Source organism: Aquarana catesbeiana, linkage group LG06 (assembly GCF_042186555.1).
Source record: "Aquarana catesbeiana isolate 2022-GZ linkage group LG06, ASM4218655v1, whole genome shotgun sequence".
Lineage (NCBI taxonomy): Eukaryota > Metazoa > Chordata > Amphibia > Anura > Ranidae > Aquarana > Aquarana catesbeiana.
Window position 1 is genome coordinate 30,053,964 of NC_133329.1, and position 20,321 is coordinate 30,074,284.

General features: G+C 40.7%; 1 protein-coding gene across 1 annotated transcript; it reads right to left on the bottom strand.

The window, feature by feature from the left end:
- Positions 1-2,067: 2,067 nt before the first annotated feature.
- LOC141148255 (serine protease 33-like) lies at positions 2,068-19,417 on the bottom strand. Its single transcript, XM_073635522.1, has 5 exons — positions 19,291-19,417; positions 18,290-18,491; positions 13,594-13,865; positions 6,151-6,308; positions 2,068-2,875 (listed from the first exon to the last, which is right to left on the bottom strand). The coding sequence occupies exons 1-5, from the start codon at positions 19,325-19,327 to the stop codon at positions 2,585-2,587; spliced, it is 960 nt and encodes a 319-aa protein (XP_073491623.1). The 5' UTR covers positions 19,328-19,417; the 3' UTR covers positions 2,068-2,584.
- Between the last annotated feature and the right edge of the window lie 904 nt (positions 19,418-20,321).

Below are 20,321 nucleotides of genomic sequence, written 5' to 3' on the forward strand. Positions count from 1 at the left end.
ATAGTTGTCAGTTAGTGTAGTATGGGGGTCAGTTAGTGTAGTATGAGGGTCAGTTAGTGTAGCATGGGGGTCAGTTAGTGTAGCATGGGGGTCAGTTAGTGTAGCATGGGGGTCAGTTAGTGTAGCATGGGGGTCAGTTAGTGTAGCATGGGGGTCAGTTAGTGTAGCATGGGGGTCAGTTAGTGTAGCATGGGGGTCAGTTAATCTAGTATAGTGGTCAGTTAGTGTAGTATGGGGGTCAGTTAGTGTAGTATAGTGGTCAGTTAGTGTAGTATAGGGGTCAGTTAGTATAGTATGGGGGTCAGTTAGTGTAGTATAGTGGTCAGTTAGTGTAGTATGGGGGTCAGTTAGTGTAGTATGGGGGTCAGTTAGTGTAGTATAGTGGTCAGTTAGTGTAGTATGGGGGTCAGTTAGTGTAGTATGGGGGTCAGTTAGTGTAGTATAGTGGTCAGTTAGTGTAGTATGGGGGTCAGTTAGTGTAGTATGGGGGTCAGTTAGTGTAGCATGGGGGTCAGTTAGTGTAGCATGGGGGTCAGTTAGTGTAGCATGGGGGTCAGTTAGTGTAGCATGGGGGTCAGTTAGTGTAGCATGGGGGTCAGTTAGTGTAGCATGGGGGTCAGTTAGTGTAGTATGGGGGTCAGTTAGTGTAGCATGGGGGTCAGTTAATCTAGTATAGTGGTCAGTTAGTGTAGTATGAGGGTCAGTTAGTGTAGTATAGTGGTCAGTTAGTGTAGTATGGGGGTCAGTTAGTGTAGTATGGGGGTCAGTTAGTGTAGTATGGGGGTCAGTTAGTATAGTATGGGGGTCAGTTAATCTAGTATAGTGGTCAGTTAGTGTAGTATGGGGGTCAGTTAGTGTAGTATAGTGGTCAGTTAGTGTAGTATAGGGGTCAGTTAGTATAGTATGGGGGTCAGTTAGTGTAGTATGGGGGTCAGTTAGTGTAGTATGGGGGTCAGTTAGTGTAGTATAGTGGTCAGTTAGTGTAGTATGGGGGTCAGTTAGTGTAGTATGGGGGTCAGTTAGTGTAGTATGGGGGTCAGTTAGTGTAGTATGGGGGTCAGTTAGTGTAGTATAGTGGTCAGTTAGTGTAGTATAATGGTCAGTTAGTGTATTTTCTGCCAGTGCCCCTCCCGAGACTAGGCTCTGGATCCGCCCCTGTGTGGAGGTGTGGGGGGCGGCCGGCTCAGGCTCTCAGCAGCCCGCTGAGAAGCTGAGCCGGGTGTCAGTCCAGGGATCTGGCGGATCCTGACTCCGTGGTCGTGGTGACGAGGAGCCTGGACCGACTTCTGTGATGTCAGCAGAGAGCGGAACTTCAGCCCGCTCTCTGCTGAAAAGGGGTCACAGGAGTGCTAAACGAACTGCACTCCTGAGATCCACAGGAGAAGTACAGCCAAACCAGCTTTGGCTGTACTTCTCCTTTTAATAACAAAAAATAAATAAACATTTCAATTTCAATATACATGCAAGTGCAAAAATGCATGTAGGTCCTGCACGTATGTGCAAACAGTAATTTTACCACACGTGAGGGGCTATTTCAGAGCCTGGCCCTTGGGTTTGGCACATATTCGCGTGTGGGTAGTGTAGGGACAGGTCACCCATCTATCAGGGTCGGTGTTAGCGTCAGTTATTTTACCACACATGTGAGGAGTCATCACGAACACCAGAGCAAGAGCAATAATTCTAAGGCCATAATTCATGGTTAACTATAAAATGATAACCTGTAAAGACTTTGAACGTGTCACCTATAAAAAATTGTAGGCACCATAGTTTGCCGCCATTTTCACGGACACACATTTTTGAGTCTTGACATGTTTGGGATCTATTTATGTCACACGACCCCATCATTTATATTTTACAAATAAATCCTGTTCTAAGTAGTTTTCTAAAAAAAAAAAATGTCTGATTTTTACATGTGTGAAACATTAAAAACTTGTTCCAGACTCAAGTGGTTAAAAGGCTCATCATTCGAAGGGAAAAGGAAACAAGTATATCCTTGGAGTGTAAAACACCAAGTTACTTACATCCACAATGGAAGTCAAACATAGACACAGTGTAATTTTTTTGGCTGTGACTACGTTTATTGGGAAATTAATATATTTATTTGTAACAGTAATACCCGGACCATCAGCACATTTCCAAAAATAAAACAATCCATTTTATTCATACCCATTAAAAACAAGTAAAAAATAACATCCATAACTAATCTCAACCTGTGTTCATTCCTTTTACTTTAGAATGCAGTTTGGATGTACTCGCTGTGGTCCAATAAACCTTCTATTGCAGTCTACCGATCGTAAAGGTGAACAGTAAGACCCAGTTCACACAGGGCGACTTGTCAGGCGACTTAGCCGCCTGACAAGTTGCGTTCCGTTCTGTACTATGGAACCGTTCTAATAGAAACGACTCAAGTCGCTCTGACTTAGAAAAAGGTTCCTGTACTACTTTTACGGCGACTTCAGGCGACTTGCATTGACTTCTATACAGAAGTAATTTTGCAAGCCGCCGCTGCAGTCGAGTGCAGGTCGCCTAGGGCAGTCGCGCTGCAAGTCGTAGTGCTGCCCCTGTGTGAACCGGCTCTAACTGGTTATAGATAAAAGGACAGAAGAATAGCTATAACCATAAAGTGAAGGTGGGAGTGATGGATGCTTCCTCCATGGCCATTGAGGTCTCCTCCACATTTTAGTGTTGGTGGTGGGATATCTTGGACATCACTGAAGGTTGCGTTCAGGTGGCTACTGATCCAATTTTGGTAGTCCATCACCGAAGTGTACACCCCAGGGGAATATGGTTCAGCACAGCCATTTCCCCAGCTTACGATTCCAACTTGGTACCAGACTTCTCGGACCTTACACACCAGTGGTCCTCCTGAGTCACCCTGGAAGACAGCAACAGCCATTAGCTACACTAGAGTCTACCTATCAACTGTTTCTTCAGAATAATTTAAAAAATGTCATTCAATTTGTACATTTTCGTAAACGGGTATTCAAACAAACTAGGTCACCTAGTGAACATATACTGAATCTACATTTTTCCAGAACTGAAAAAAATAGGCAATCAACATATGTTTAATTTGGCAAAGTTGGTGAATGTGCAGCATGTAATTTTCTCTTTATTAATTTTGGTCAAGACCAAATTAAAGTTATTAAAAAATATTTTTTCTTTTTTTGTTTTAAAATGTACCTAAACCAAAAAACAAGACGAAAGACCATGAATGAGCCAACCTAAAAACGCCAGTAGCTTTGCTGTGAGTTTTTCAAAGTTTTTACAATAGGGTTTTTTTAGTGTTTATTAGCGTTTATTAGCGGTTTTAGCATTTTTCTGCATTAGCGTCTTTTAGCGTTTTTTTTGTGAAAATGTATTTATTTATGTATTTTTTCAATGGATCAAAAACATCTAAAAACACTGGTGAGCTGCGTTTTTTGAGTGTTTATCAACGTTTATCAGCGTTAGAGCGTTTTTACAGCTAAAAAAAGTCTCTCAGAACCCACTAGTTTTGGGGGTTTTTGTTTTTACTGCTCAAAAACACCATTGCCCAAAACTACTGATAACAGCCTATGTATGCATGGACACATAGGATAACATGATGGAGAGTTTAATGACTGTAGAAAAAAAACATCTACAGCCAAAAACAGCTTCTGTAAAAACGTCAAAAGACGTCCAGTGTGCATGAGGCCTTAAAGTGTGCTACTGCTGGAAGTCTAAAGCTTCGTACACATGATCGGATTTGTGTGATGACAGACTGTTGGCCTAAAATCCGACGCTCCATCAGACAATTGTTGTCAGACTTTCTGCAGACAAATGTTGGATGGCAGGCTTATAAATTTTCCACGGACAACGGTCTGTTGCCAGATTTTCCTATCATGTGTACACAAGTCCGTCAGACAAAAGTCCAAAGTACAAAAGTGCATGCTCGGAAGCAATGCTCACCCAACACAACATTAGCAGAAGATGCCCAAAGTGTGGCGCTAAAGAGCTGAAAAATCGCGTAGTACATCACTACGTTCGTGTTTGTTGGCCGACAATTCCTTGCCGTTTGTATGCAAGACAAGTTCCTGGCCCACGCCCTTCGGACAAAAATTTGATCGTGTGTACAAGTCTTAAAAGAGAGACTTTTGTACTGCTGCAAGACTAGGAGTGAACTTTTGCTGAGTTAGTCACCTTCTCTCAGATCCAAGCCCTGAAGAAGAGGGATTCTTTATCCCCCATATGTGTTGGCATTCATCTGATAATAAAATGAAGATCATTTACAGCCTTATTGATTCTTTACATAGTTACATATTTGGGCAATGACATCACTGTTGTCCCCACCTCTTCCCTGATATAGATGATAAGAGCTCAAGAGATATCATTTGGCTAGTGATACTGTCAAGATTAGCCGCATGTGCTGGGACATCATATTGTCCCTGGTACTTTTTCTGAGATTTAAATTTTTTATAAAGAACTACTCAAACTTTTAGATTTTAGATTTTTAGGTTTTAATCCTTTTTTTGTGACCCCTGTGTACTCCATACTTATTTACACAGGTAAGGACTGGTATTTGGGGGCTTCAAGATACTGATAAATATCAGAAAAAAATAAATAAATAAAAATAAAACAATGAATGTCCACACTTGTGAATATTCCCAGAAGCCAAATGTGCATATGAATGTTCAAAATTCAGTCACTGTAAATCCACCTCCAAGTGACTCCACCACCTTGCACAGCAAAGGCTTACCAGACAATTATGTCTCTCAAGTTATAAAAAAGTAATGTGGGATGGGAGTCACTTTGGGTGGGATTCTTGTAGAACCCAGCTTACCTTGGAGAGCACTCGAAGCTCCTGGTCCAAACAGGCTATCTTGCTGTGGTGCAAACCTGTATGCTATTTCCATTATCAGTGTCCAAAAAAAGACACAATTTTTTTCAGATGCTAAATTCCTGCTCAAGCTCTCAAAAATTGCCACCTGTTTAAAAAGACTTTTTAGCCGTGGTGCAAACCTGTATGCTATTTTCATCTTCAGTATCTAAAAACCTGAACCCGAACCCCAAAAAGTTGCTAAATGCCTGTTCCATTGAATCTAAACTGCAAGCTGCCCATAGAGGCTTAATATTTGTGCTATAAAAGTCTCATATTTGTTTTCCATTTTTAGTCTTCCAAAGAAAAGAAACATTTTAGATTTCAAGGCGTAATTTGATTTCTCTCTCTTCTTCCAAAAAATGCAGCCTATATGATAAAGGGTTAAAGTTGTTGTAAAGGCAGATGGTTTTTTACATTACTACAATGTATGCAGTAAGGTAAAGAAACCTTCTGCATGCAGATTCTCCCCCAGCCACCCCTAATTACATACCTGAACCCAATCTCAATCCAGCAATGTGCATGAGAGCCAAGAGTTTCTTGGGTTTCTCGCTCCTCATTTGCGCAGATACAGCAGCAGCAGCCATTGGATTCCACTGCTATCAATCAGAGCCAGTGAGGAGGGAGCAGGGGACAGAGCTGAGTCCTGTTTTGTGTGTCCTATGGGCATACAGAGTGGGGCTTAGGAGCAAGTTAGCACGAGTAACCCCCATAACAAGCAGCTTGGAGCCAGTATCACCTGCAGGGGACCCAAGAAGAGGAGTACGTTGGCTTCTCTGTGCAAAACCATTGCACAGAGCAGGTAAATATAACATGTTTGTTAACACAAATAATAAAAAATGAGCCTTTAACATAATTTTAAAATGTGTCCTTCAAAACATGTGATCTGCTTCCCTCTGGAATATAGAATAGTAAACAGGCTTTAGGAAGTCTGCATTTAATGTCTACAATTGTTTGTTTGATTGTTTGTTTATAGACCCCCAATATCTCACTGAGTGATCAGTGGTCTTTGATTGCTCAGTTCTCGGTCTTAGAAGCCGCAGGGACAGATGCATCATTGGACCTTTCCTGTGACAGTTTGTACAACACTTAAAAAATAAAGGGAGACAATGCAGTTACAAAAAAAAAAATCAATACAGGGCAGGAAGTGAGGAGAAATGTCCCCACCCAGGACAAAGACAATAATAAGAGCATCTCAAACTTTCCAATCCATTCCAGGTAAAAAAAGAACATTTTATTATGCATTGCTTCTGCTTTCTATGAAGAGATCCAGACATAAAGGCAAGCCATGCTAGAATGTTCTTGGTGTCACTAACCTGGCAGACATCCCTTTGCCCATTCTTGTAGCCAGCACAGATTTGATCATACTGGATAGTGAAGTCATTTCCTGCATGGTCATACAATTTTTGACATGTATTGTGATCTATTAGGGGAACCATGGCCTCCTGGAGGACCCCATTTTGAATGACATCCCCTGGTGATGAAACAGACAAGAAAATGATTACAAGGTCATAGCTATAGCAAAGTTATACATAGATAGATCACCTTTAGAGCTGCATTATGGGCACAAAAAGATTTAACTAAATATATTCCTCAGTTGCCACAAAGGATAGCAATCCACTTTGTGTACCAAATGTCTTTGCAAACCCAGATATTATCTTGAAGAAGTAGAAGTGACATCATCACTGTGCCATACATAGCCTGTGCAGAGCTGTGGGAGGGACCCTGCAGGCTCCACCCACTTCAGGCTTCCTGCAGAAAACTATAGGAGGGGGCAAGACAGAACCAGTCACCCTGCACTGACCGGTCTTTATTATAGGAAGCTCCTAGGACAAATTGTATGGGTAGTGGCTTTGTCATCCTTTGCAAAAATATTGTGCCTAGAACAAAATATGTTGGAACAGAACTGGTTTCTGTTAGCTATTTTAACCGTTTAAGTACCGCCCCATGTACATATAATCCGGCATGGTGGCCCCTAAACGCAAAATCACTTACCTGTACGTAATTTCTTTCTTCAACTCTGGAGGGCGCGCGCATGTGCCACCGGAGCCCAGCATTCGGGAGCCAATAAGCGGGTCCGGCGGTCTTTCGGAGAGAGGCAGAACGGCAGTCTGCCTATTTAAACAAGGCAGATCACCGTTCTGCTAGATAGAAAGATGGAGATCTTGTGTTCCTGCTAAGTAGGAACACAGATCTCTGTCTTTCTTTGGTTAAGCCACCCCCCACACAGTTAGAAAGCACTCCCAGGGTACACAGTTAACCCTTTGATCGCCCCTGTAAGTGTCATTTATACAGTGACAGTGCAATTTTTTTAGCACTGATCACTGTATTGGTGTCACTGGTCCCCAAAAAGTGTCATTTAGTGTCAGATTTGTCCACCAAAATGTCACAGTCCTGCTAAAAATTGCTGATCATCGCCATTACTAGTTAAAAACAATAAAAAAATAAAAAGTCCATAAATCTATCCCAGAGATTGTAGACGTTATAACTTTTGCACAAACCAATCAATATACGCTTATTAGCATATGTAGCAGAATACATATTGACCTAAATTGATGAAGAAATTCGATTTTTTACATTTTTTTATTGGATGTGTTTTATAGTAGAAAGTAAAAAAAAAAAAAAAAATATATATATATATATATATATATATATATATATATATATATATATATATATTTTTTTTTTTTTTTTAATTGTCCTTCTTTTTTTTTTATAGCACAAAAAAATAAAAACACCAGAGGTGTTCACCACCAAAAGTTCTATTTGTGGGGGAAAAAAAGGACATTGATCTTATTTGGGTGCAGTGTCAGTTAAAGCAACGCAGTGCAGTATCACAAAAAATGACCTCGTCAGGAAGGGGGTAAAACCTTCCAGAGCTGAAGTGGGTAATAAAGAAGGAATATCATTTTGCATCTCAGTGTGCAGGATTCCGGTTGCTGGCACAATTAATTGCTTTGGTGGAGATGAACGAGCCAGCATCTAAGGTGTGATTGTGGAGCAATATGTAAAATATTTGAAACCCCCAGGTATCTTATTAAAAGGAAATTTGCACTTTAAGTTAAGTTTCACTTTAAGCATTGTGCGATGAAGTAGTGTGAGCCATAGTACCACATGGGCATTGAGGTTCTGGCATTGAGGAGGAGAAAAAAAAAGGCTGCCCATTGCTCAGGGGAATGGCAGGCAGCATGATATGGAGTGGAGCTTTATATGGCCAAATTTTTCTATGATGGGTAAGCATGCAGAGGCAGTTTGGAGGAGTTTTCAGCTGTCATAGACTGAAAGTTTTGTTTGTGACTGTAGAATACAATTATTTTACATATTGTTTACATGTTTTAAACTTTTTTTAATTTGTACCTTTTATTTCTTCACTTGTAAAGCTGTCCTTGTTGAGCAACGTTTCATACTGCAGTAAATGTGCACTAACGAACATAAATATACTGCAGTACACATGCACTAATGCACATCAATATACTGCAGTAAACGTGCACTAACGCACATCAATATACTGCAATAAACGTGCACTAACGCACATCAATATACTGCAGTACATGTGCACTAACGCACACAACAATATACTGCAGTAAATGTGCACTAACGCACAACAATATACTGTAGTAAATGTGCACTAACGCACATTAATATACTGCAGTAAATGTGCACCAACGCACATCAATATACTGCAGTACATGTGCACTAATTCACACAACAATATACTGCAGTAAATGTGCACCAATGCACAACAATATACTGTAGTAAATGTGCACTAACGCACATTAATATACTGCAGTAAATGTGCATTAACACACAATAATATACTGCAGTAAATGTGCACTAACGCACAACAATATCCTGCAGTAAACGTGCACTAACACACGTCAATGTACTGCAGTAAACATGCACTAATGCATGTCAATATACTGTGGGATTGTGCCTCAATTTATTAATCTCACTATAGCGCACTAACTTGCTAGTAGCAATGAACAGAGCCCTGTTTTATCTCTCTCCACTCCAATACCACACAGCAAATAGCTGCTGTGGGAAGGATCCTTTTAAATAGAGGGGTGGGTCTATGAGAAATTAGCCATGATTGGGCACAGTCATCATTACTTTTTCCAATCATGGCTCTGACAATGTTCTGTGTCCTGAATGTGCAAATCCTTCATTGGTTCAATCAATCAGGGCTTCCAATGCACTGTGTGGCGGCAAGTGCATTGAGGGGCGCTTGGCTGGTCGAACGCCCCAACAATTTAGGTGTTCATCAAATGGGCGAACAGCCAATGTTCGACCCAAATTCATGCTCAAACCAAACTTGCCTACAAGTGTTGCTAATGCATGCCTCCTCTCCAGCCAATTCTATGGATTCCTTATGCAGAATTTTACTCCTCCCCTTCCTCATCTAGGGTGAATAGCAATCCATGTTTTTTTAACATCTAATTTGTCCTTTTTCAACTCTTACACCAGCACCACATTTTCCTCTCCTTCCTCCTTAAGAGTTCATAGCATCAATATTTTTTTCAGGTGCTTACTGTATATGCATATTTTTGTCACCTGTGCTACATCAAAATGGCAGGTACCAAGCCTCCAGCACCATTAATTTTGTACAAAAGGCAATCCTTGCCCCCATCAAATCACCCCATCAATTAATCCCCCGCAGCTATTACCTTTTGTACCACCACCCCCCTCGCATTAGAATGTAAGCTCTACGAGCAGGGCCCTCCTGTCCCTTCTGTATTGAACTGTACTGTAATTGTGCTGTCCCCCTCTACATTGTAAAGCACTGCGTAAACTGTTGGCACTATATAAAACGTGTATAATAATAATAATATTAATCCTTGCCCACCTGCATGTGGTATGCCATGAGGATGTAGGAGGGATGCAAGGGGATTGAGTAAGAGTGTTGGAGGAACACATTTTTGGGGAGGCTTCATGGGTGATATCTCACCCTTCCTTGATACTGGGAGAAAATCATGCAGGGATTTACTACCACCATCTAAGAGTAGATCTCCGCCTTGTATCATGGAAGAATGAAAAGCGCCCAGTATGAGGATTCGTAGCAAAGAAACTCTTTTCCACATTTCCTGATGGTAGCTGGAAATATCATACAGACTTGATGTAGAGTATGTAAACAGTTTTACTAGGCTGTATTTTCAGAGGGAGAAGCCTGGCAGGTTTTATTAAAAACAAGAATTAGAGAGTACTGTGTGAGTACCTGGGATGTGCAGTGAGGTCAGTGGCTGGTGAGGCACTGGCTAGTATCAGAGCCAGATACAGGCAGGTTACATACGCAATGAACGTTACAGCGAGAGCAATAATTCTAGCACTAGACCTCCTCTGTAACTCAAAACATGTAATCTCTAAAAAAATTTAAAGCGTTACCCATGGAGGTTTATAAGTTCTGAAGTTTGGCGCCATTCCACAATTTTAAAATGTGACATGTTAGGTATCTGTTTACTCAGCGTAACATCATCTTTCACATTATACAAAAAATCAGGCTAACGTTAGTGTTTTTTTTTTTTTTTTATTCATGAAACAGTTTTTTTCCCCAAAAAAAACGCATTTAAAAAAATTGCTGTGCAAATACCGTGTGACATAAAAAGTTGCAATGACCACCATTTTATTCCCTAGGGTGTCTGCTAAAACAATATATATAATGTTCGGGAGTTCTGAGTAATTTTCTTGCAAAAAAATTATAATTTTTACATTTAGGAGAGAAGTGTCAGAATTGGCCTGGGTGGCAAGGGGTTAATTACCAAAAGTAAGTAATATACAAATAATTATTATATATTGTGTTTTTTTTTTACAAACTATTTTTATTTGGTACAAAATGTGGCACAAAAAGCTTTGTCATATGCCAAAGGAAAGTACAATACAGGTAGTTTAGACATAGGAAAGAACAAAATATACTTTGTGATATTTGAGGGATATAGTTTGCTTTAGTAAATTAACATTATAATATTGTACTCTATGTATATTGTAAATATATACATCTTATAATGTTTTTCTGATATATATTAATAGTAATATCATTCAGGGTCGAAAAAGAGATTGGAGAAATTAAGCCATGGGTCCCATTTTTTTGTTATAAAAATGATTAGTGTTCTGTAGTGTGTGGAATATTTTTTCCATAAGATGGATATTGTTAATTCTGGTTTTCAAGTATGTTAATGGAACTGATGAGGATTTCCAGTGGAATGCTATCAACCAGTGTAGTGCAACACATATTGTGTGGATCAGTCTCATATTATGGGATGTGAGTCCAGTGATAGGGGAAACATAAACAGATAAACTAAATGCACCATGCACAAAAGAAGAACTACTGCTAAAATCCCTTAAGAAAAATTTGTCTCTTGGCCCAGACGGATTCTCCGGTATCTTCTAATACCAAATTTAACAAAATTATACATCAACATTCTTAAAGGAGATCAATTCCCAGAAGAAATGTTAAATATTCTTAAAGGAGATCAATTCCCAGAAGAAATGTTACTCGCAAATATGTCTCTCATCCCAAAACCAAACAAAGACCATACATTGCCCCAAAATTATAGACCAATTTCGGTAATTAACAATGACCTTAAGATATTTTGCAGATTGTTAGACAATAGATTAGCATCAATAATCCCCTCCCTGCTTTCCCCTTATCAATCAGGTTTCATACCAGGTAGACAAATTACTGACAATATTAGATTAGTAACAAACATAATTCAAGATGCAAATACCAACTCTAGATCAGTCCTATTACTAAGCCTCAATATTAATAAGGCATTCGACAGTGTATCCTGGAATTTCCTGGATATAATACTAAAAAGATATGGATTCAAAGGCAAATTTTGTCACGCCTTTCAAGCTCTTTATCATAACCCATCTACTAGGATAAGATTACCAGGATGTAATTCAGACTTTTTCAAGTTGGGCAAGGGCACACGTCAGGGATGTCCCCTTTCTTCCTTACTATTCGCTTTAGCGATTGAACCCATAGCCACAGCAATACTACTACATCCAGACATCAAAGGTTATCATTCTAATAATAACACCTATAAATTGAGCATGTATGCAGACAATATGATTTTATTCCTCACACAACCCAATATAGCTTTACCAAACCAATTACATACTCTTAAAATATTTTCATCACTTTAAGGCCTAAAGCCACGTACACACGAGCGGAATGTCCGACAGAAAAAGTCAGATGGAAGCTTTTCATCGTCTATTCCGATCGTGTGTATGCCTCATCTGACTTTTTTTTTTTTGAAAATTCTGACGGACCTAGAAATGAAACTTGTTCTAAATATTTCCGATGGAACCAATTCCTATCAGGAAAACCGCTCGTCTGTATGCTGTTCCGACAGACCAAAAACGACGCATGCTCTGAAGCAAGTACGAGACGGAAGCTATTGGCTACTGGCTATTGAACTTCCTTTTTCTAGTCCCGTCGTACGTACTGTAATTCACCTCGTTTGGGACGGTCGAACTTTGGTTTGACCGTGTGTAGGCAAGACCGATTGAATGGAATTCCGCCAGAGTTCCGTCAGGGAAACCTTCAGAGTTTATTCCGACGACAAAACCGGTGGTGTGTATGCGGCATAACAGTGAATGTTTCCAAATCATTGGTATGCCAATAAACATCCCACCATCTCATTTAGATTCCTTACGTTCCCAATTTAATTTTACCTGGTCAATGGAGTATTATATATTGTTTTTAAGGTAATTTACTATATTTTCAAAATCTGTACTCAAGCAGGTGACTTAACGGACACATTACTGAAGTTTGAAGTTATAACTTCCAACCAGTAATTTCACAGTAAATAAATAAATTAATATGTTATAACATATAGCATATAAATGTATGATTAAGCTTGAATATACCAGTACCTTTTCAACAGAATCAGCTCCCTCTTAGCTGTGTGAGAAAAACATGGGATTGTGGGTAAATCTTATACACATAAATCCATTTTCCTTGTAGTTAAGAGGGCTGGGCTGGAAGGGAGTATTTGTCTTTTAGACACATTCCCCTTCTATGACGTGCCTCCACTGCAGCATTTTTATTGGACAGCTGGGACCAATGGTACTTTACTATTGGTCCAAGACTCCAAGCTGTCCAATGAGCTCAGTGTCTCTGACAAGAAGTGAGGAGAGGCACTGTGAGCTCATCCTCTCAGTCTGCTGCAAACAGAGTGTGTCAGCTTGTTTTGAAACTGGCTGCTCTGTATGTAGCTTCTGACAGGCTGTGCAAGGAGCCCCGTATTTCCAGAACCATAGGTCGTATGAGCCCAGTGGCGGGGTAGGACTTAGGATACATAAACCCCAAATTTGGGGTCTCTGTGACCCCAGATCGCCGAGCTACAACACTGGAAGCTCAATTTTTATTTTATTTTTATGTTCATGGTAGGTAAGGCCCTACCATGTAAAAGAAAAAAAAAAGAAAGGACTGTTGGGTCCATGCAGAAAGGGGTACACAATAATATGTAGCCCAACACACTGTAATTCAAAGCAATGTAGCATAACAACATATAGTTGTTAGCAGCAACTATCTCTTCCTGGTCTCCCTATTTACTCCAGGTCTCTCTAACACACACTTACAAAAGACTGCTGGCACTTTTAGAGGGATTAAACAGGATTCAAAAAACCCCCTGCAAATCTAACCAAAGTAAAACTGCAAATCCCTATTTAACATGATGCATTGGGTGTAAATTACAGAAATGGCTGCTTAGTATGGACAATGAGTGAAATCACTTTTGCTTATTATTTCACAGACTCACCTTTTAAAGATCTTGTACCCCAGCCGGTCACCCAGCACTCCGTACCACAGGGGAAGGTGGTGTTGGAAGATGGCAGACAGACCGGCATGATGTACTGAGTATAGGTGACAGGAGTGGCCAGCCGCAACAGAGCGATGTCCCCAGGGTCTCCACCGCTGAAATTTTTGCTACCAGTGATGATAAAGCTTACATTGGCAATCACTGTATTAGAGTCAATCACACCCAACATATACATGCCCAAATATACGTTATAATTCGATAGCTGGATAGGACTGTAAAAAAAAAACAACAGAACATAACATGTATAAATGAGGATCCATCTGCTGCAGAAGGCAATGCAATATCATTACTATCAATGAACTACAGAATCTAAAGAATGAAATACAACTTGTTCATAATGTGTTCTCTATGAATGGACTGTATGTAGAGAAGGTAAGAACTTAGACAGGATCATCAGAGCTTACTGAGATGCTAAGTCATAGTAATCACTTATTGATGCCTCGGTAGTAAAATACAATTGTGAGTAAACAAATAAGACCTAAAAGGTTAACAGAACTAAGCCAATTCTGACATTTATCACATACAGTATCTCACAAAAGTCAGTGCACCCCTCACATTTTTGTAAATATTTTATTCTATCTTTTCATGTGACAACACTGAAGAAATGACACTTGTCTACAATGTAAAGTAGTGAGTGTACAGCTTGTATAACAGTGTAAATTTGCTGTCCCCTCAAAATAACTCAACACACAGCCATTAATGTCTAAACTGCTGGCAACAAAAGTGAGTACACCCCTAAGTGAAAATGTCCAAAATGAGCCCAATTAGCCATTTTCCCTACCCAGTGTCATGTGACTCGTTAGTGTTACAATATCTCAGGTGTGAATGGAGAGCAGGTGTGTTAAATTTGGTGTTATCGCTCTCACTCTCTCATACTGGTCACTGAAAGTTCAACATGGCACCTCATGGCAAAGAACTCTCTGAGGATCTGAAAAAAAGAATTGTTGTTCTTCTTTTAGATGGCCTAAGCCAGGGGATAGGCAAGCGCAGCCCTCCAGCTGTGTTGAAACTACAAATCCCATCCTGCCTTCTGTGATTGTCAAGGTCTTGCAATGTCTCATGGGACTTGTAGTTTCAAAACAACTGGAGGGCCTAGGTTGCCTACCCCTGGCCTAGGCTATAAGAAGATTACCAAGGCCCTGAAACTGAGCTGCAGCACGCTGGCCAAGACCGTACAGCGGTTTAATAGGACAGGTTCCACTCAGAACAGTCCACGCCTTGGATTGACCAAAGTAGTTGAGTGCACGTGCTCAACGTCATATCCAGAGGTTGTCTTTGGGAAATAGACGTATGAGTGCTGCCAGCAATGCTGCAAAGGTTGAAGTGGTGGGGGGTCAGCCTGTCAGTGCTCAGACCATACGCCGCATGCTGCATTAAATTGGTCTTCATGGCTGTCGTCCCAGAAGGAAGCCTCTTGTAAATATGATGCACAAGAAAACCCGCAGTTTGCTGAAGACAAGCAGACTAAGGACATGGATTACTGGAACCATTTCCTGTGGTCTGATGAGACCAAGATAAACTTATTTGGTTCAGATGGTGTCAAGCGTGTGTGGCGGCAACCAGGTGAGGAATACAAAGACAAATGTGTCTTGTCTACAGTCGAACATGGTGGTGGGAGTGTCATGGTCTGGAGCTGCATGAGTGCTGCCCGCACTGGGGAGCTACAGTTCATTGAGGGAACCATGAATGCCAACATGTACTGTGACATACTGAAGCAGAACACGATCCCCTCCCTTCAGAGACTGGGATCTCTATGTTTTTTTTTTTTTTTTTTTTTATAGAAATTTATTGATATTAACTAGCTGAAAAATCTTTGTCGCTTTTGATTTCATACACCATAGAGATGATGAGGGAACGGATCTTCCTTCACCGTCTCTATGGTCAGGAGATGCAACTGCTGGCAGTTATCGTGGGCATTTATCGTTATGAAAAGTCAGCATAAAGGAAAAGAAATACTGGTGAAGTCCATTCATTTTTTTCATTTAATTCTTCTTGGTTCACTTTGCATACATACTTTGTGCTACATTGTATCTCTCTGTCTTATCTCAGAAAGTTGGGAGTATGCTATAGGCTGGCAAACTTCTGTCTGTAGAAGGAAGTTTATCATTGTTGCATCCTCATTTGATGAAGGACAGGTTTATGAAAGCACATACTTCCTGCATGGGGATGGGCAAACGGTTCAGCCCAAGCATGAGTTTGGGCTGAACATTTGCCTTTTCTGCCATTCACCAAACACCCGAATTTGGAGGATGTTCCCTCCGACGAACACCCTGCAATGCACTGAGCGCTGCATATTGCATTCTGCATCCTTATTGGGAAAAGCTTTGCCAAATCAGGGCGCAGTGTAAGCTGATTGTTATGGAGCGGGGGCCGGGAAGCCGGCCACGGAGTTCTTAACAACTGATGAGTCATCAGCTGACAATGGGTTTCCCCGCTGACAGCTGAAAAAATATAAAAACAAATGCCAATAAAAAAATTAAGCAAAAATTGGCGTGCCCCCCCCTCCCGTCCATACCAGGCCCTTCTGGTCTGGTATGGATTTTAAGGGCACCTCACACCAAAAAAAAAGCGACGTGGGGTCCCCCCAAAATCTATACTAGACCCTTATCAGAGCATGCAGCCTGGCAGATGAGGAAAGGGGAGGGGACAAGCAAGCACCCCCCCCCTGAATCATACCAGGCCACATGCCCTCAACATTAGGGCGTGGGTGCTTTGGGGCAGGGGGGGTCTGCGGGCGGGGGGCTTATCAGAATCTTATCTTATCAGAACAAGGGGGAACCCAGATCCTGCACCCCCCATGTAAATGGGTACCCCTAACCATTCACCAAATAAGTGTCAAAAAGTAATAACCACAATAAACTGTTTTTGACAAATCCTTTATTAAAAAATAAAAATTAGTGTCCCTAGAAAAAATATAGAATAAAAATGCTCCGCTTCCTGGAAGGCTCCCGCCGACTGCCCGCTCTGTGCTTTGACAGTTCTTATATAGGCAAGGGACGGGAATACCTGGCTACGTCAACCAGTGGCACCGCCCCCTTCTGAAGTCATGCATGACGTAGCCACCGGGTGCCACCGGGTAATGAAGCCAGGTGGCCCCACCCCTTGCCTATATAAGGACTGTCAAAGCGCAGAGCAGGCAGTCGGGGGGAGGCCTCCCACGAGACAGAGTTTTTATATTTTCGGGTCCAGCGGGCGTCGTGATTGATGGTGGATTTACATCATGGGACACTATTTTTTTATTTTTTTATTTTTAAAATGAAGGACTTGTCAAAAACTGTTTATTGTGGTTATTACTTTTTGACACTTTTTTGGTGAATCAGTAGGGGTATGATGTACACAATACCCATTCACATAGGGGGGGGGGATCTAGGGACCCCCTTTTTAAAGGGGGCTTCTAGATTCTGATAAGCCCCCCCACCCGCAGACTCCAACAACCACAGCCCAGGGTTATCAGGAAGAGGCCTTTGTCCCCATTAGCATGGAGACAACGTGCTTTGGACCAGGAGGGACAGAGCCCTCCCCTGCTCCAAAGTACCCACCCCCTATATTGAGGGCATGTAGCCTGGTATGGTTCAGGAGAGGGGTGGGGGGGGTGCTCGCTCGTCCCCTCCCCTTTCCTGACCTGCCTGGCTGCATGCTCGGATAAGGGTCTGGTATGGATTTTGGATGTTTTTGGATGTTTTTGACCACAACATTTTTTTTTCATTTTGGCGTGAGGTTCCCCTAAACTCCATACCAGACCCAAAGGGCCTGGTATGGACTATGGTGTACCCTATGCCATTTTTTCTTTATTTTTTCAATAGCTGGATGCCGACAATTGTAACTGTGAGTCATTTTACATGGTATTTGACTTGTTTTTTTTCTTTCGAAATTTCATTTTTGCTGTAGCATGTTTTATGCATGCTACAGATGTGCCACTTTACAGGCACAATGAGGGGAACCCCCCCAAGCACTATATTTAAAGGAATTTTTCATTTCTTTTGTTGCATTTTAAGCATATGGTACTTAAAAAAAATTCTCAAGAAAAAAAAAAAATGGATATATGTCCCCCAGGGCAGTACACAGACCCCCATCCCCCTTTTATGGACAATTACTTGCATATAAGCCTTCAAAATTAGCACTTTCAATTTTTTCCTGTTCGGCTCCGGTAGACTTCAATGGGGTTCGCAGTTTGGGTTAGAACATTTCCCCTGTTCGGGAGTCCTGCTCCTTAGCAGAGGCACTGTGTTTTTCTGCATTTTCACACTGCAATAAATGATCCCATGGCTCAGGCTAAAGGTTCAGCACATCAGAGACTTCAAATCTAGGCAGTGTTGGTGATGTAAACCAATCAATGAGGATCAATGATGCACACTTGGCAGTTTTAAAGTAAATTAAAAGTAAATTAAAAAGTATAAAATATGTACACTGAATCTATTCACATGTAAATGACTAAGGATTATGAGTTCCAGATAGATAGATAGATAGATAGATAGATAGATAGATAGATAGATAGATAGATAGATAGATAGATAGATATCACGTGTAGACTATACAATACCCTGAACTCATAGATTTTTAGAAACATTTTTCCAAAAGCAGAATGATTGGTGTCTGATAGAAGAATTGGTTTATAAATGTAACATGTTATACTCACTGGTTGATGCAATGTGCTGCCGTCATAACCCACTCCGGTGAGATCAGGGAGCCTCCACATAAATATTCTCCATCTACTACATTATCTATAACAGCGACCTGCCAGGGCCATTCCCCATCCAATGAATCTGTACCGCCAACTATCCGACTGGACACCAACGGGGAACCACACACTGAATCTGCAGCACCAAAAGCCTTGCCGGCTGCCACAAGCAAAAAAAAAAAAAAACGTAATTTGAATGTATTTATCTTCTACAATAAAATAATGATATACATACTGTAAATACATAAACATAGATACATAAAAAATACACACAAAAAATGAAACTATATTCATTTGTATGTTAGCTTTCAAGTGCTACAAATCCATGATCCATTCTGGCATAAAAGATTTTGATGACACAGATTTCATCCTTGTACTTTCACCATCAGGCCCAACACATTTTTTTTTTAATGTCCACCACCAGGCAGTGTTTAGAATGCAAAAAGGAGCTCAGGCTGCAATACACACCACTTCTCTGGTGCTGCCCCCCCCCCTTTAGAGTGCAAGCCATTCTTAGTTTTTTAGATTAATTGACACCCAGCGTTATTCTATCTGGAGGACTGAGACCATAGCAACCTTCATTCAGGATGCAGCAATGCAGAAAGTGACTCTGTCCTCATTATGTCTGTGTCATTAGAAACAGCCCACCAAAGTATAGATCTGAAGGAAAAGAGGACCTTGCTGGTCATGTGATCAGCCTGAAGCCTTGCTCTAAACAGACATCTGTCTGATCTAAATACACATCTGTTTGACTTATTTTTAGTAGATTTTGTCTAAGTAGTTCAATGGGCGAAATTGAGCTACAGCAAAATCAAATTGGCTAAAATCCCCCCTAGTTATAATGATCTCAAGAATCTTGAGGTTGGGGTAGCAAGATTAGGCAGAGAGTTCTCAGATACGATAATGAGCAGCTAATTGTGGTCTGGTTGTCTTTGTTCACTTTTAGGTGAACTACTTACCTGTGGCAATAAGGATGAGTACAGTGAGTCTCCCCATCCCTGTACAGTGAATGATATTGAGTAGACGTCGTTCTCTCTCCGATCTGTGAAGAGCACAATATTCTGTTCATAAATGTAAACTGTTTCTGCCTGCTCAGTCTTTTATGTGTTTTATAAAGTTACTATTTGTTTTACAACAGGAGAATGTTTAATTTAAAAGTCATTATCTCTCTTATTGTGTAACTTATTGTTCTATACCAGTTAGTAATAGATAAAAACCACAAGACTTGAGTAGGATTAGGCGAGAGAGTAGGGCAAAGGTACAAAGTACAACTTGGAAAAAAAAATGCTATTGTGGTTTTTTGATATGGAATTCCAGTTTTATGCACGTGACATCTGTATACAATGGGAAAACTATGTAATGTAGATAAGGGGCACTAAAATTGTAGATGTGTTTATGTCAACATATGATTAGAGAGTATAAAAAATATCTATAATACAAAAATCCATAAACTTCAGTGCAATGACCATAAACTCGTAAAATATAATTAACAGTGAAAAAAAGTCTAAATCAAATAGTCCATGATCTTCAGTGCCATGACCATAAAACTCATAATATATTCAGACAAAAAGTATAGATTCCTCCACCGCTTAATCAAACGTCCAAATCACACCCAATGTGCTCAAGTAATAAGACCTGCTTACCAGATAGCCATGACCTCTTTAACTAAAAAGAAGGTCTAAATGCTCTTGAGTGTGCAATCTTGCAACCTGGTGTTGAATTAGGAAAATTCCAGACTGTGCTCTCCTCTCCACCACAGTTTGACATATTGGATGAGAAAAATAAGGAAGCACCAATAGGGTAATTCTATTTTTATTTTAAAATGAGGATAAAACATAAATGAGCTTGCTTACACTTTTTCGTGTCTGTATCCTGGCACTAGGAACGATTCGCGTATGGGCTGTAAAGAAGCCACACTATGCCCTGCTTGCGCTGGGAGTCGGCGTGCGTTCCACTGCCACTGGAGAATAAACCGGAAGCTGGGACTCGG